The following is a 16,028-nucleotide window of genomic DNA, read 5'->3' on the forward strand; positions in this document are numbered from 1 at the left end:
AGGAGACATGTGCCAGAGAAGAAAAATGCATGGGATACATAAATTAATGGGTGACATGGAAGCCTATGATAGATATAAGCTGGTCTGTCACAAAGGAGGTTAGGCAGGCAAAGGCAGATTATTAGAAAGCTTTGGCAAAAGATGCAAAGAGTTTAACAATGCAAACTGTAGAAGGAAGGGGATGAATCAGATTGGTCCACTGGATATCAATGATTTAACTGTTGATGATCCTGCTCAGGTGGCTAATAAACTAAATGAGTATTTTGCATCTACATTCACACATGACAAGTTATTCAGGGAGTAGAATGCCAGAGGTGAACTAAACTCTGGCAGTGATTTTGTAATAACAGAGGAAATTGGAGATATTGTTGAAGATAAACAAAGGCACCTGGAGTAGATGGGATCTATACAGTTATACTAAAGGAAGTAAGCAAACCCTTAGCCATAATTATGAGAGCTTCCTTGGACTCTGGAGATGTGCAAATGTGACCCCAATCCAGAAAGGAGGATCAAAGGGAGACAGGTAATTACAGACCTGTTAGTTTAACTTCTGTTCCAGGGAAATTAATGGAGGCACTGGTTAAAGCAGCACTGCAGGGATCATCTAGACAAGACTTCAGTTAAATCTGACACAGCATGGTTTTGGGGATATGTGGTCACAAAGGAACTGGATGCAGGGAATAACTTTGATATCATGTATTTGGATCTTAAAGGCTTTTGATACTGTTGCACATGGAAGACTGCTAAAAAAATTGGTGCAGTGCAGCATTGGAGGCAAATTGCTGCTGTGGATAAAGGGATGGTTGAATGGGAGAAGACAGAGGTAATCAATGGACACTGCTCTTTGTGGACTAATGTTATTAGTGGAGTCTCCCAGGGTTTGGTTTTTATTTATTAATGATATTGATGAAGGTATAACAGGCTTATTGTCCAAGTTTGCAGATGATAAAGGTTGGTGGGTTCTTAATTACAGTAATGATGGTATGCTGCTGCAACAGGATCTAGAAAAATTGGCTAGATGGGCTGAGAGGTGAAAACTGAACTTTAACACTTGCAAAGTACTGCATGTGGGTGGCATGCAGATTCTAGAATCGAGTACCAACTGTGCAGTATTACAATCAAGGTAGTAGATTGAAAAAGGCTTGGGGGTAATTGTGCTGTCAGATATAGTTTTCAGAGCAGTGCAGACTGGCTGCCAGAGCAGCTCATAGGATAGTGTCAATGACATACAGGAACTTTGCTAGCAGGGATATGGTGATTATCTTTGTATAAAGCAATAGTCAGGCCAAATGCAAGTACTGCATACAGGTCTGGAGGTCTTATTTTAGGATGTAGATGCAATAAAGGATTCATGTTTGATTTTACGAATGCTCATGTGAAGACAAGTCTTTGAAGTTTGTAATGCAGTTATCAATAGAAATGCATCTTCTTGAAATTTTGCTAGATCAAATATACAAACAAAATGTGCTGCACCAATTTTATTCCATAAATCAAAGCAAATGCTCATTGCAGTGTTATTAGTTTTACACCAGTTTCCAGTATAGTCACACTGGAAACAGGGAAAAAGTGTAGACTGCCAATAGATGAATTTCTTTGATTTTTGTGTTAGTAGATTCAATACACATTGAAGAAACTAAGTACAATATTTTTGTTTTTCAAAAACAATCCATTGTAATTCTTTCAGTCATGTTTTGTATGCCAAGAAACAGTTGCATTCATTTTTTTTCTTCCTGTATCTCACTGGCAGTGACTGTACTTTGCAGCTTACTGCATGCTTTCACAATACAGTACTTGTCAAAAAAGACACAGAAGTTTGAAATGAAAGGTTCAAATTCATTTTGGAAGAAGACAGACCACATGTGATTCTTTTTTTGTTAATGCCAACATTAGTTGTACTATTGCAGTGGATATTCTTCAGCAGTTTTCAGATTACTGTTTTGATCTTATTTAACTTAAATTATATATAATTGTGATTTAGTACACAGATAGAGGAATCTACCAATAAATTCTCTGCAAGTGAACAAACTTATTTCATTAACTAATGAAACAGTACTAAAATAGAAGTAATATTTACAATAAATATAAGGTTCAGAACTGAGCTTTCTGATTCTTATCATTGCATGGTTCATCCCAGTTTGGAAGCATTTTCCCGTTTCAATACTTTGCCTTTATTTCTTTGCTGGAGTAGTCTTAATGACATGTTTGTACAATAAACAAACTAATTAAGGCTAACCAATCCATGCACAGAGAATGTCTCCCGGGGCTATGCAAATGCCAAGGTGTACATGCTTGTAAGATGTTGGCAAGTGTTTTATGCCAGATTGTCATCCTACGTGGCATTCGAAGCACCCATCTAGTTTGCATGCTTCAAGCACTTGTCTAGTATAGTCCCAAGAGTGCCTTTACTTGCTTGGCACACGATAGCCTTAGATGCTGATGCACTATTAAACTTCCAATAACCAACCTTTACTTGCTCTTCCAACATACCCTGGGATCAAAATTAGTCTACTTGGCTTCAGTATCTGGTTATCTTGTCTTCCATTGGTGTAAGGTGCCACTAGTAGTTTATTGTGGGTATCTTCTTTCTGCTGTCTGGCAAGTGGATGTCTACTATCAGATATTGTCCTCTGTGGCAGTGCAATACTTTAGTCTCCCAATAATTTGGAAAGGTTTGAGTTCAATTACTGTCAATGACGAGAAGAATTTCTAAAGTCCTCTTCAAGTGAGGCTGTATTTAGCCAAACCTGAGCAGAGAATATTTTAAGCCTCCACAAAAACCAGACCAACTCATAAATACATAGATATAAGTGACAAGCTTGCATGCTATTAAAATATCACAATCTTGAAGGTAACCAAATACTTTTATCAACCATCACTGGGTATGCACGACTCTTATATTCTACTTATAACTGGTACTTCTAGTGCTTTCTCCACTTTTCACTTGGCAAAGTCTGGGTTGAATTCCTGCTTATGACTGGACAAATTTCTAAAGTTATCTTCAATCAAAACTAATTAGTTGATCAGAGGAAGAGGGAATAGGGTTATTCCAGTAAATAACTTCAGATTATTCAGTCCACAAAACATGCAATTCATTATGAAACTTGAACTAACATAATACAGAATGGCACTATATGGTTGAAGTTGCAATGTGCCTAAAACCCAAAAACTTGTAGTACCTTCCATGTGACTTCTGGAAAAAACCATTACTTCCCAAGATGAAGTGTCCTAATATGTGCTGGAAGGTAGTATATATAATTAGATCAGTTTCTCTAAGGAAGATACTGATTTTGAAAAATCGGTTGAAATATTTAGAAATGCCTAAAATATTAATTATGATTTAGAAAATGTATTAGATTGTGAAGTCCCTTCTAAGCTATTGGTGTAATAATGTGTATGCTCTAAAAAATGTTTAATTAGAAACATGTGCTACCCTTAAAGTATCATCTTCAATGTCCCTTTTGCTGTAATGATACATTTCATTCATCTGGGTTGGCTTTCTGCCATTCAACAATAGACTGCAGTGAGTATAGGCCTTAATTTCTTCTGTAGAATAATTGCTACTTGAGCTACCTGAGGTCTGTACATTGATTTGTATAGACAACCTCTTGATGCTTAATCTAGCTGATGTTTTTTAGGGCAGTCTGATTAGACTGCTGTAATACCCTTCCAAGTATTCTCTGGTTAGATGAGGTGAGCTTTCATGGTCTTCCTGTGTTGGTGGTATCATCATGCTTCTATTTCATGACGGCACAGAAACAGTTGCCTGCGAATGGTGTAAGCTGCCACCAACTGCAAAAGGGGTGTGGCTATTAAATTACCAGATTGCCTGGCATCACCTGTAAAACAAAGGTACAGCAGTTGACCTTGAACCTTTCCCTAGTTATCTGCCAAGTCATTCCAAAATGCTCATTTGCTTTGCAGTGAGACAGTTTTCATTATCTTGTGAACAAACTCAAACTAAAAGTTGAGTTGCTATGTCAAGTTTATGGGAAAAGTACTGTGTCAAGAGCTTGAGTGTTTTAATAGCATAAGATTTTTAGAAGGAAGAGAATTTGGAAGATGGTGAATGACCAGGCCATTCAGTATCTATGAAAACTCCAAGTGTGGACTTGGTAAGGACATTGATTAGAAGTGATCATCGTTTAACCATTAAAATGGTTGCATCAGAACTCAATATGGACAAAAACAGAATTTCATTTAGAAATGAACAAATGTGCCAAGATGGTGCCAGAAATTTTGAATGAAGTTCAAAGAATGAGAAGAATCAGTCTGAAGATGTTTTGAAAGAGGATCTAGACTTTCTGAGTACTGTAATTATCTGATGAAAGTTAGCTGTTCCATTATAACCCACTCAGAAACTAAAAGAATGTCACTGTAATAGAAGACAAAACAATTCCACAGACCAAAAGAAATATCAAAAATGAAAACCATGCTTGCTTTCTTTGATATTAAATGAATTATGGCTGTGTACATTCCACTTAAATTGGACTGTCAATTAAGCATATGTTGTAGTTCTGACAAGGCTGCATAAAAGAATTTGAAGAAAACTGAATTATGGAAGGATGGTTAGATGCTCCATGCTCCAAAATAATGCTCCAGAGGGGAAGGTAAAGAAAGGCAACAAAAGAACCATGGGAAACTTTTAGTGGTCAAACATTTCCTGGTACTGCAGCTTCTCCCTGCATTCTCCATAAACAATGGTGTCATGTTATCGGTAATGACAGTCCAAGCTGATAACCGATGTATTGATTAGTTTTTTCTCATTAAAAGCAGATTATTGGAGTTCGTGAGTGTAATGCCTTCGTAGCTGAAATTTACCTACAGGTACACCCTCCAGACTGCCTGTCTTAGGGTGTTTATCCCACTGTTTTAACCTGATAGGAAAAAAGATTGCAACTGCTGATACTTCTGTCTGTAGAAGTCATTTTTGTATTGGGTTAAAACAATGGGAAGGGGGATAAACACCTTAAGACTGAGGCAATCTGGAGGGTGTACCTATAAGTAAATCTCAGCCCACTCATGAATTCTGATAATCTACTTTTAACAATAAGAAAAATAAACAATACATTATCAACTTCTACTGTCACTAGAGATTACCTGTACCATCTGTTTACTAAGAATGCAGGGAGGAGCTGCAGTACCAGGAAATGCTTTTGACTATTAAGTTTCTCGTGTTGGCTTTCTTTTACCTTAGCCGCTCCAGCATTTTAATTGGTCTTAACCAGGAATGTTATGATGACTTAGACAAATTATACAATTCTGCAGGTAGAATAATTAGTCCTTCCATACCCCATGGTTTGCCAGTTTCTTGCCAAAAACAAATTCCTCTGTGTGAACATGAACTCTACTTACCAGAACTAGCCCCTGTGACTTTTTCTCTTCCATAAACTGAAAACTGTATTTAAGGAACAACCTTTCAGTCCATTAAAGACATTCAGAAAAAAGACAAGTGTTAAAAGGGCCTATAGAAGATGACTTCCCAAAACATTTCTGTGCTTGGAAGAAATGACATGAACAGTATGCTCAAGCCTAAGGCAATTATTTTGAAGGAGAACTTGTAAAGTAAAAAACATTTCATATTTATTTTATTGAAACAGTCTCATAATTTAATAGCCACACCTCATAAATTGACAATCTTGCAATATATCTTATAATAACCCCTTCTCAATCAGTCAGCCTGGTTATATACACTGTGATGAGAACAAACTGACTCACATTCCTTTCTTGTGTGCTAATCTAAGTTATTCTTTATCCATAGTCCTGTGGACTACAAAAAACAGTTCAGTTAATTTTTAAAGGGTAATGTACTAAGGTACCAAATACTGAACTGCAGTTGCTTGTAAGAGTAGGGCTCTCAAGGTCTTGTTCTACAGCCCTTGTTAACTTTTATCAGTGACACTGAATTGTCACTACAGTTTCACTTTAATTTTCTGATATTAAGGTGGGCAGGATTGTTAACCTTAACCAGGAATGTTATAAGACTTAAAAAAATTATACAATCCTGCAGGTAGAACAGTTATTGTCCTTCCATACCACATGGTAAAGGCCCACAACATGGGCAGAATTCTTAAGGGCTTGTTTCCCAGTAGCTGAGTTAATTGGGCAACAGTTACTCCTGCACAAGAATAGACAAGCCAACCAGAATGCAGTTTACAGACAAATACATTGTTGCCCCATTAGCTTAGTTATCATTCAAAAACAAATTATATAACTATAATTTGTTATAATTGGTTATACAGCAGGCCCCCATTATAACATAGTTTGCTTTATGCTGATTCGCTATAACACTGTTCTTATATTATAATCTGTATCTGACTATAACACTGTTACAGATCACTATAATGCTCTTTTACAGATTGCACTTGTGGCATATTTAACGAAATCGTTTCATTTGATGGAGTCGATAGCTTGAAAATAAATTGCAAAACAGCATTAAAACGTTTCCCAGGCAGACTTGAGAAATTTTCCCACGCTCAGTGAAATTTTCTCGCACGCTAATTTAATTGCATTACAGTGACTTTTTACATAGTTCAGAGATCAACATTTTAATAAATTATCAAGTATATTGCTTGTAATATTTGTGTTATATGCATTTATCCAAAGACTAATCATCACTCGGTACAGTATTAGATATTGTGCGTAACGGACAGTTTATTGAACATTGTATCATAATTAATGCAACCAATGCAGTTGCATTTTCAAAGAGTTAATAATGGCCGATAAGAATGAAAAAGCAACGTCTGGGTGCAGTACGAAGACTAAATGTAAGAAAAATAGTGAATTTGAAAATTAAATTAGACGTTTTGAAGCAAATCAATTCCGGTCAACAACAAGCAGATGTGTGCCATAATTTAGGACTGGTAAGTTTAACTGTAAGAACAATTATAAAAAAAAAATAAAGAATTAATTTTAGCAGCAGGAAAGATAGCTGTTCCACTGCAAGCAACTAGGGCTAGGCCGGCTATTAGGATTGAAATGGAAAGACTAACTAATTTTATTGAAGATAATATCCAATTCAGTTAAATTAAATGTTATAAGAGATATTAGCCAGTATGATGATCTAAAGAAAACTCACCTAAAAAAAAGTGGATCCATTTAAAACTGGTAAGGGCTAGTTGAATGGATTTAAAATCCAGGGAGAAGCCAAAACTTTCAAAAAAACTTAATTATTGAAGAGGGGTATTATGTGTTATACTTAAGTTTTTAACATAGATGAAGCAGGACTTTTGTAGAAACAAATGCCTAAAAGAAGTTTCATATTGAAAGAAGAAAAAACATGCCAGGTTTCAAAGCGGCAAAGGATCGGTTGACTTTATCGTTGGGTGGTAATGCTGCGGGAGACTTAAAATTAATACCCCTTTTAGTTTATTTGGAAAAGGGCCAAAGTGCAACCCAAAATTGACACATTTTTAATGATTAAATTCATGATTTTAATTGGAATTTTAAGTTTAATTTTGATACGTAAGTAGTTACCACATAATTATATATGTATGTAATGCAGAATATTTTATGTTCAAATATTTGAATATTAAATATTTTGACCAACATTTGCATCTTTTCACTACTATTTATTATTGATTACGAAATATCCTATGGCACCGACCACAACTCACAAATACATATGTTACCTTATGGGAATGCAGTGCTCGCTTAGCACTGTTTTTCTGGAACAAATTATCAGCATTAAGCGGGGGTCACCTGTATAACAAATTATGTAACCAGATATTTGAGAGCAGATATCCATCTGCTCCCAAATATCCAAAATTTAGGGAAGCATTTTATTTTATTTAATTTTTTTATGGCAGACATTACAAGTTTTTGGCACTGTTCTGCCATTTTAATGCTAATGTTTCAGAGTTTATCTTGTAGATTTTTTGATTAAAAAGATACAAAAGAAAATAGGAATTTCTTTCAAAAAACAAAGCCATTTCTCTTTATGTACAAAGTTAAATCTCCCATTTTCTAAATGGAAATACAAAAACACAATCATCTAATGACTGCCATTATCCCTATGGCTGCAATCAAGAGCAGGAAAGACTGCCTTTAAATAATTGGTCCTATTCTAACCTCAGTTTCATTTCTTCTTGTGATAGGCTCATGCTTGAATGAGGTATGCATTCTCCAAATTCTTTATCCCACTCTAATTTAGTGTTTGTTTTTCTTTCTTCTGACAGAACTGCTAGACCAGGACATAGTGGGTTCAAACTCTGTATCCCATTCTAATAAAGCATTCACTCTCCTCTCTTCCTCTGATAAAATGCTTGAATCAGATGAGTTTGCTTCTACTTCTGTATCTAATACAAACCTAGCAAATTTTTTTTCTTTCGGAAATAAAACTTGATTTTTATTTGCGCTGTTATGTATCCTATTTTCATTCACACTGTCTTTGTTAGGAGTAACTGAATCTTCATGTATGGCAATATCAAAAGACTTCCCTAAGAAATTATTTTGGCACTCAGCATCAACCTGACAATTGCAATATTCTTGATTACATTCAAAAAAGTCATTTTTAGCAAACACTGTTCTTTTATATTTAGGATTATCTTCCAGTTCTTGAAAGTCAACTAAGTTTGGTAAAACTTGTTTTTCAATTTCTGATATAAAAATAGGGGTTGAAAAATCCCTTGGTGCCTCAATCATCCTATTTGTGATTATGCAGTCTGCTTCTTTACAAGGTGCTGAAAACACTGGGTTGCAATTTTCATGTTCTGAATGAGATCCATTTCTAATGATATTACTTGCATATTTTTTTGCAATAGTGCTTTCTTTGATATATGTCCTTGAGGATGAAGTTACAGCATCGATTGAAAGAATTGAGAAATTGCTATCTTCCTTCTTAGGATTCATAGCAACACTTGATTCATCCTTACTTCTATTAAGAGAGCTTAACTTGGCAACGTATGCATTTACGGAGGAAGAATTTCCTTCATATGATATGCTACCATTATTTGTTAACATGAGTTGATAAAGCAATCTACAGAAAATAAAATAAAGGGACTAATGAAAGAATCAGTATCTTGTGAGATGTTAAATTTAAATATTGCAATTAATGATATTAAGTGAAATTAAAAAAATTACATTAACTATTTGAAGAATTCTAAATGGTTATAACAAATAACACTATGCACAACATTCTTTTAAGCTATGTTGCTTACTGATCTTCATCAGATTTTTGTAATCAAACATGAGGCAAATTACCATATAGTATGTCTAAAGTAACATTTCTCAGAATGTCACAAAATGAATCTCATACAGTTGCTGTCACATAAGACTAATATAAATTTCATAAGCTACAATTCTATTGTGCTAGAACATCCACACCCAGACTAACATTAATGCCACTAGTAATATCAGTGTGACTGGTATGGGCCTACTCTTCACTCAAACCTTGTTCCCTGGGATGTAACAACTACAACTTGTTTTTTCTGAGCACTTCATGTTTGAATTTGTGGAGTGCCAGAAATATGTATATTATGGTTACCTACTGCTTTAAATTAGACTTTGTAAACTTGATTTAGGGCAAGAGCTGCAAGCTATAGACATTATGTATAACTGTGATATAGGAAGTGCAGAGCATCATTTTGCATATGAGCTATAAGAATTTAAAGGGAAAAATTTTTTATATGAAAACTCCCAAACAAAAGTTATAACCGATAGTACTTAGTACCATATAGCAGTTGAGAGATGAAAGAAAATACCTATTAACATTAGACTTGAATTTCTGAACATTATAATTTTCAGGACAAAGTATGAATTGAGTGTTCCAGAAAAAGAGTTGAAGGAATAAATGAGGAAGAAGAAAAATTGGTTCTGTGAATTTGAAGTTGGATAATAACAGGATGTGGACTGGTTTGCAGCACATTCAGAAAGAGGAAATATAGAAGAGTTCAGAAGATTAGGGTCATTAATTAACCTAATTGGCCTTTTCTGAATGGAGTCTAAAAGGGGTTTTGGGGCACTGCCCCAGATGTGGAAGCAATATTCCATGATAGGGGAGATTTCTAAAGAGCAAGTAGCTGTTTAGAAGAAACAATGCTGAGAGTGAAAAGGAAAACTTTTTTTTTTAGATTCAGAGGAAGCAATTTTAGTGATTTGGCTTTTAGCTTTTGAAAATTAACTAAGTTATCTTTGCTCCATTGGAGATCCACATTTAAGGAGGAATTAGTGGATATTTGAGAAGTTGAAGCTGTTTGTGTAGGGAAAGGTCTCACAAACTGGAAGGTGGAATGCTAGCTATGTGCTATCATCAGCAAAATTACAGATAGGATTTCTAGTCAATAGAAGGTCATTAACATACAAGAGGGAAAGAGTGGGAGAAATGAACATGGGGAAACATCAGTATTAGAGAAGTTAGAAAACAAAAATGTCTTAATTCATTTCAGCTGTTTTTTAAATCATTTCATAGAGAAAACTGGATACCCAATTAATTACAGAAAAGTCAGCAATCCATAAGAAGGAAACTTATTCTGAAGGCCTTTCTGCCAAATATGATCAAAAGCCTTTGAAATGTCAAGAGAAACTGCTTGAGTTTCAAAGTTTGATACTGAATGTCTATAGATGTGTAACATAAACCAGTATATTACTAGTGGATCAATACTGACAGAATCTATATTGGTAATCATTATCAGACTGAAGGTTTGGAGATAGGCTAGGAATTGGCAGTTAATAAGATTTCTCTACTACTTAAAAAAGAGTAGAAGCAAGTGCAATGGGACAATGTGTGGGATTTGTGACCCTCTTTATAAGCTAGCTGGATATGAGCAAATTTTCAAGCAGAAGGAAAAATACCAATGGAATAAGTATAAGAAGCAACACAGGATAGGAGTAAGCTCACAATCACAAGTTTTGAGAAGTGGAGAAATGACATCAGAACCTTGAGCCTTCTTGGTATCAAGATTATTCAAAATTCTTCTGACTTCCTTTTGATAGAAGACCACATGAGGAATGGAGTACACTGGGAATAGAAGGTGGTTTACCAATACTGGAAATATGTGACTTAAAAGAAATCATGCTAGTAATTTGGTTTAATCTTTAATTGAAATGACAATAGAACCATCAGGTTTAAACAAAGGTGAAGTACAGACAGGCAAAAGTTGTGGCTAATAGCTTTGGTAAGAGACCAGAATGGTTGACTACAATTTGCACAAGATGCAAGTGTTCTACTCTTAGCCTGTTCAAAATCTAGTTTGGATTGATTAATAACTGTCTTACAATTTTTTTTGAGCTTTGGTATAGGCAGAAAGAAAATGAACCTGGAGATTTCAATCACAAACTGATTGTGATATGCAATGTTCTTATCTTGAACAGCCTTAAAACATTTATTGGGAAACCACATTTTAGATAAAGGACAAGATTTTAAGGTGAAGCATTAAATAAAGGATTTCATTACTCCAAGAATAATTTTACTGACATGATTGAGCAAACACTGACATCAGAAGATTTAAAACAGTAATCCAACCAACAAAAAGAATAAAAAAATCTTGCAGGTCATTCCATTTTACATTCTTGTAATGCCAAATACATGGCTCAGAATGGTCATGAGAGAGGCTCCATTGGAGAAGAGACCATCACTAAGTTGATCTGAGGTGCTTAGATGACCACTCACATTGACTGTGTACTTGGAAAGGTTGTGAGAACATGATCAAGAGTGTTGGCTGTGTGGTTAGGATTGTTGGTTATTCTAGTAGATAAATGAACAATCTGCATGAGGTCATTAGTAATTGCAAAAACCTCAGCATCTTGACTAGATGGATCCATGCAACTAGAAAACAAAGCCAGCTTGAGTTGTGAACATTAAAATCACTAAGGACAAATTACTTCACTGTTAGGAAAGTTGGACTGGAGAAAGTACAGTTTTGAAGAAACGCAGTCAATGAGTTCAGTGTTTAGTAGAGTTGGAAGAATTACAGGCAGAAACTTCAAATATCCACTACCAATTCCTTAAAGGCAGATCTTGTAATTTTCCAATGGAGGCTGATAACTTAGTTAATTTTCAATCCTGTTAAAACTGAGATGAGCAGTGGTTGAATCAACTGATAATTGGGATTCTGTCAGTAAAGTCAGTGGGGCCTGGTAGACTAAGTGGAAATGAACATCATTGAGATTGGAACTGAGATTATGTATATTGTGAAATGAACAAGAAAGTGTTTGGGAGGTTTAGATCTTTTGGAGATAAATTTGTTCAATCATTTTGACAATGTTTGTTTGGTTTTTATGTACTAAGGCCATATTGCCCCTGGGATGCGGAAAGGTCATTTCCTGCCCTTTCTGTATTTGGTGGGCACGGCTCGAACCCTGGTCTAATCAAGAAGTGGAAATGGAAGGCCGTGTGAAGTAATGAAATTTTTGGTTATGGCATACACAGCAAGAATTTTTTTTTATATATAAAAAAAACCCCAAACAATAGGTATTAGAACCTATAGTACTTAGTACCGTGCTTGGGTTGGAGGTTCAGAAGACGAAAGAAAATATTTGTTGACATTGGACTTGAACTGCCGTAGACTGTAATTTTCAGGAAATGTGTATGTAAGATGGAAGGTTGTTCCAGAAAACGGCAGTTGAATGAATAAACGAGGAAGATGAAAAGTTGGTTCTGTGGGTTTGAAGTTGGACAGTAAATGGATGTTGGCGGCACGTGTTCAGACTGTTTTGAAAGAGCAGGAATTATAGAAGCCAATTCAGAAGAACAGTGCCCATGGAAGTATCTGTAGAAGAGGCATGCAGCAGAAACAGTACGTCTATGAGACAACAAGTGGAGAGACTCTGTTAGAGAGGAGTCATTAACCTAACTGCCCTCTTTTGAATGGAATCAAGAAGCCTGAGAGGTTTTGGGGGCACCACCCCAATTGTGGGAACAATATTCCATGGCAGGGTGGATTTGAGATTTATACAGTGAGCAGCTGTTTGGAAGAAAAGTAACTGTTAGAGCGAAAGAGAAAACCAAGTTTTTTAGATGCAGAGGAAGCAATATTTGTAATGTGCTTGTGGAAGAGAGAATATAAGTCAGGGTAATCCCTGAAAGAGATATATTATTTTGGCTAGAAATCGGAGTGTCACTAAAGATGAGCAGAAGAATCCTTTTCGCAAGATATAAGACAAGACAGTTTTAGAAGGGTTGAAATCAACTAAGTTGTCTTTGCCCTACTGGAGAATTACCTGAAGATTGGCATTTAAGGAATTGGTAGCAGATTTTTGAGAAGTTGAAGCTGATTGAGCAGGACAAGGTTTCTCAAAATGGAAAGTGGAATGCAATGTGCTATCATTGGCAAAACTATGGATAGGATTTCTAGTCAATGGAAGGTCATTAATATACAAGAGGAAAAGAGTGGAGGAAAGAACTGAACCTTGGGGGACACCGGCATTAGTGAAGAAGTTAGAAAATAGCCATCTACCATCACCAGAGAGAGAGAGAGAGAGAGAGAGAGAGAGAGAGAGAAAACTGGATAACCAATTACTAAAAAACAGTTGGCAAACCATAAGATGGAAGCTTGTTTAGAAGACCTTTATACCAAATGCAATCAAAAGCATTAGTAGAGGCATTTGATACAAGAAAGCAAGCTTATGCAGCATCAGCCAAAAAAAAAAAATAAAAAATAATCACTTCCACTTCACCCCTCTGTTTGTTTGAAATACCTGTCCAGCTGAGCCTTAAACTTATTTAGGCTATCAACTTCCACGACAAGGGATGGAAGTCTGTTCCACCTGCTGGCTAAAGGCAAATTTCCTCACATCTATCCTACATCTGTCTTTCCTCAATTTGAATTTATGCCCTCTCAGGTGATTATTCTGAGCAAGAGGAAGAATCCCATCAGCATTGAGCATGCTCAAACCATTCAAGGCTTTATACACCTCTATCAGATCACCTCACTGGTGCCTAGTCTCCAGACACTGTAATTTGCAAAACTTAAGCCTTTCTTTGTAAGAGCACCCCTCTTTGTTCCATTCACTAATCTTGTTGCCCTTCTCTGTACTTGTTCTAGCATCTCCTCATCCTTTTTGAAATGAGGCCTCCAGACCTGTATACAGTACTCTAGGTGTGGCCTGACCATTGCCTTATACAAGGGAATAATCACCTCCTTATCCCTGCTAGAAAAATTCCTATATATCATCAACAATACACCATGAGCTACTGTTGCAGCCTGTCTGCACTGCTTAGAAAACTTCATATCTGCCTGCACAACCACCCCCAGGTCACTTTCATTCTCTACCACTGCCAGTGTAGTACCACAGAGTTGATACATTGTTCTGGGGTTGCTGTTTCCCATATGTAGTACTTTACATTTGTCAATGTTAAACTTTATTTGCCACCTCTCAGCCCATCTGCTCAACCTTTTCAGATCCTGTTGCAGTAGCGTAGTGGCCTTGACAACCCTGCCAACCTTTGTATCGTCTGCAAACTTGGACATTAAGCTTGATATACCATCTTCAATATCATTTATAAATACAGAAACAATAATGGACCCAATACTGAACCCTGAGGGACTCCACTAATAACATTAGTCCACGATAAGCAGTGTCCATTGATTACAACTGTCTTCTCCCTCTCAACCACCCCTTTATCCATAGCAGCAATTTGCCTCCAATGCCACACTGCTCCAATTTGTGCAGCAGTCTTTCATGTGCAACAGTATCAAAAGCCTCTCTAAGATCCAAGTATATAATATCAAAGTTATTCCCTGCATCCAGTTCTTTTGTGACTGCATCATAGTATCCAATCAAATTGGTCAGGCAAGACTTCCCCTTAACAAAATCATGCTGAAGTCTTGTCTAGATGATCCTGCAGTGCTTCTTTAACCAGTGCCTCCATTAATTTTCCGGGAACAGAAGTTAAACTAACAGGTCTCTAATTGCGCCCTCTGATCCTCCTTTGTGAATTGGTGTCACATTTGCACATCTCCAGTCCATGGGTACTTCCCCTTAGTCCAAGGAAGCTCTTGTAATTATGGCTAAGGGTTTGCTTACTTCCTTTGCTGCCTTAGAGATGTCAAGAGCAACTACTTGTGTTTCACCGAACCTTTCCATTGAATTAGTCCATAAATGGGTAACACAGGCCAGAATATCACCAGTGGATCGACACTGACTGAATCCATACTGGCAATTGTTGATCAGATAGAAAGTTTCTAGGTGGTTTAAGAGTTGGTGGTTAATTGATTTCTCCATTAATTTAAAAATATTAGAAGTAATTGCAATGGGATGATAACTGGATGGGAGGGATTTGTCACCCTTTTTAGGAACTGGCTGGATATGAACTAATTTCCAAGCAGAAGGAAAAACACCTTTGGAATAAGAAAGTGAAAAAAGCGGCAAAGAATAGGAGTAAGTTCAGGATCAAAGGTTTTGAGAACAAGTAGAGAAATACCATTGGGATCTGGAGCTTTCTTAGCATTAAGGTTCGTCAAAATCCTTTTGACGGGAGGCATTGAGTGGAGCGTGTTGGGATTGGTGGGAGGTGTTTTACCAAGATCATTATTACATAAGTTGGAAGAAAAATGGGATGCTAACAGGTCAGCTTCATCCTTGGCTGAAGTGACAACAGAACCATCTGGTTTGGACAGGTGGGAGCAGAGATGGGCAAAAGTTGCGGCCAATAGCTTTGGCAAGAGACCAGAATGCTTGGCTACCATTAGGGCAAAAGGCAAGTTTTCTACTCTTAGCCTGTTCAAACTCTAGTTTGGACTGATTAATAACTGCTTTACAATTGTTGCGAGCTTTGGTGTAGGCAGAAAATGAAACTGGAGAATTAGAAACAAGCCAATTATGATATGCAACATTCTTCTCTTGAACAGCCTTAGTACATTTATTGGAAAACCAAGATTTAGATAAAGGATGAAATTTTAAAGTGGAGTGTGGGATAAAGGATTCCATTATTCCTGCAAGAATAATTTCACTGACACGATCTGAACAAACATTGACATCAGAAGTTTTGAAATAGTAATCAGACCAAGGAAAAGAAGAAAAGAAGTGTCGCAGGTCATCCCATTTTGCATTCTTGTAATGCCAAACAACACTAGGCTGGGAATAGCCATGAG

At 36.4% G+C, this 16,028-nt stretch overlaps 1 protein-coding gene across 1 annotated transcript in view; it reads right to left on the reverse strand.

Moving 5' to 3' along the window:
* Positions 1–8,145: 8,145 nt before the first annotated feature.
* The window catches only part of LOC150077275 (uncharacterized), a 133,461-nt gene continuing 125,578 nt past the window's right edge, over positions 8,146–16,028 (reverse strand). Inside the window, exon 8 of the mRNA XM_090385837.1 lies at positions 8,146–8,974. Within this exon, the coding sequence (XP_090241963.1) occupies positions 8,146–8,974 (829 nt within the window). The remainder of the gene's footprint in view (positions 8,975–16,028) is intronic.

Source organism: Mastigoproctus giganteus, chromosome 12 (genome assembly GCF_048544385.1).
Source record: "Mastigoproctus giganteus isolate SK-2022 chromosome 12, ASM4854438v1, whole genome shotgun sequence".
Taxonomy (NCBI): Eukaryota; Metazoa; Arthropoda; class Arachnida; order Uropygi; family Thelyphonidae; genus Mastigoproctus; species Mastigoproctus giganteus.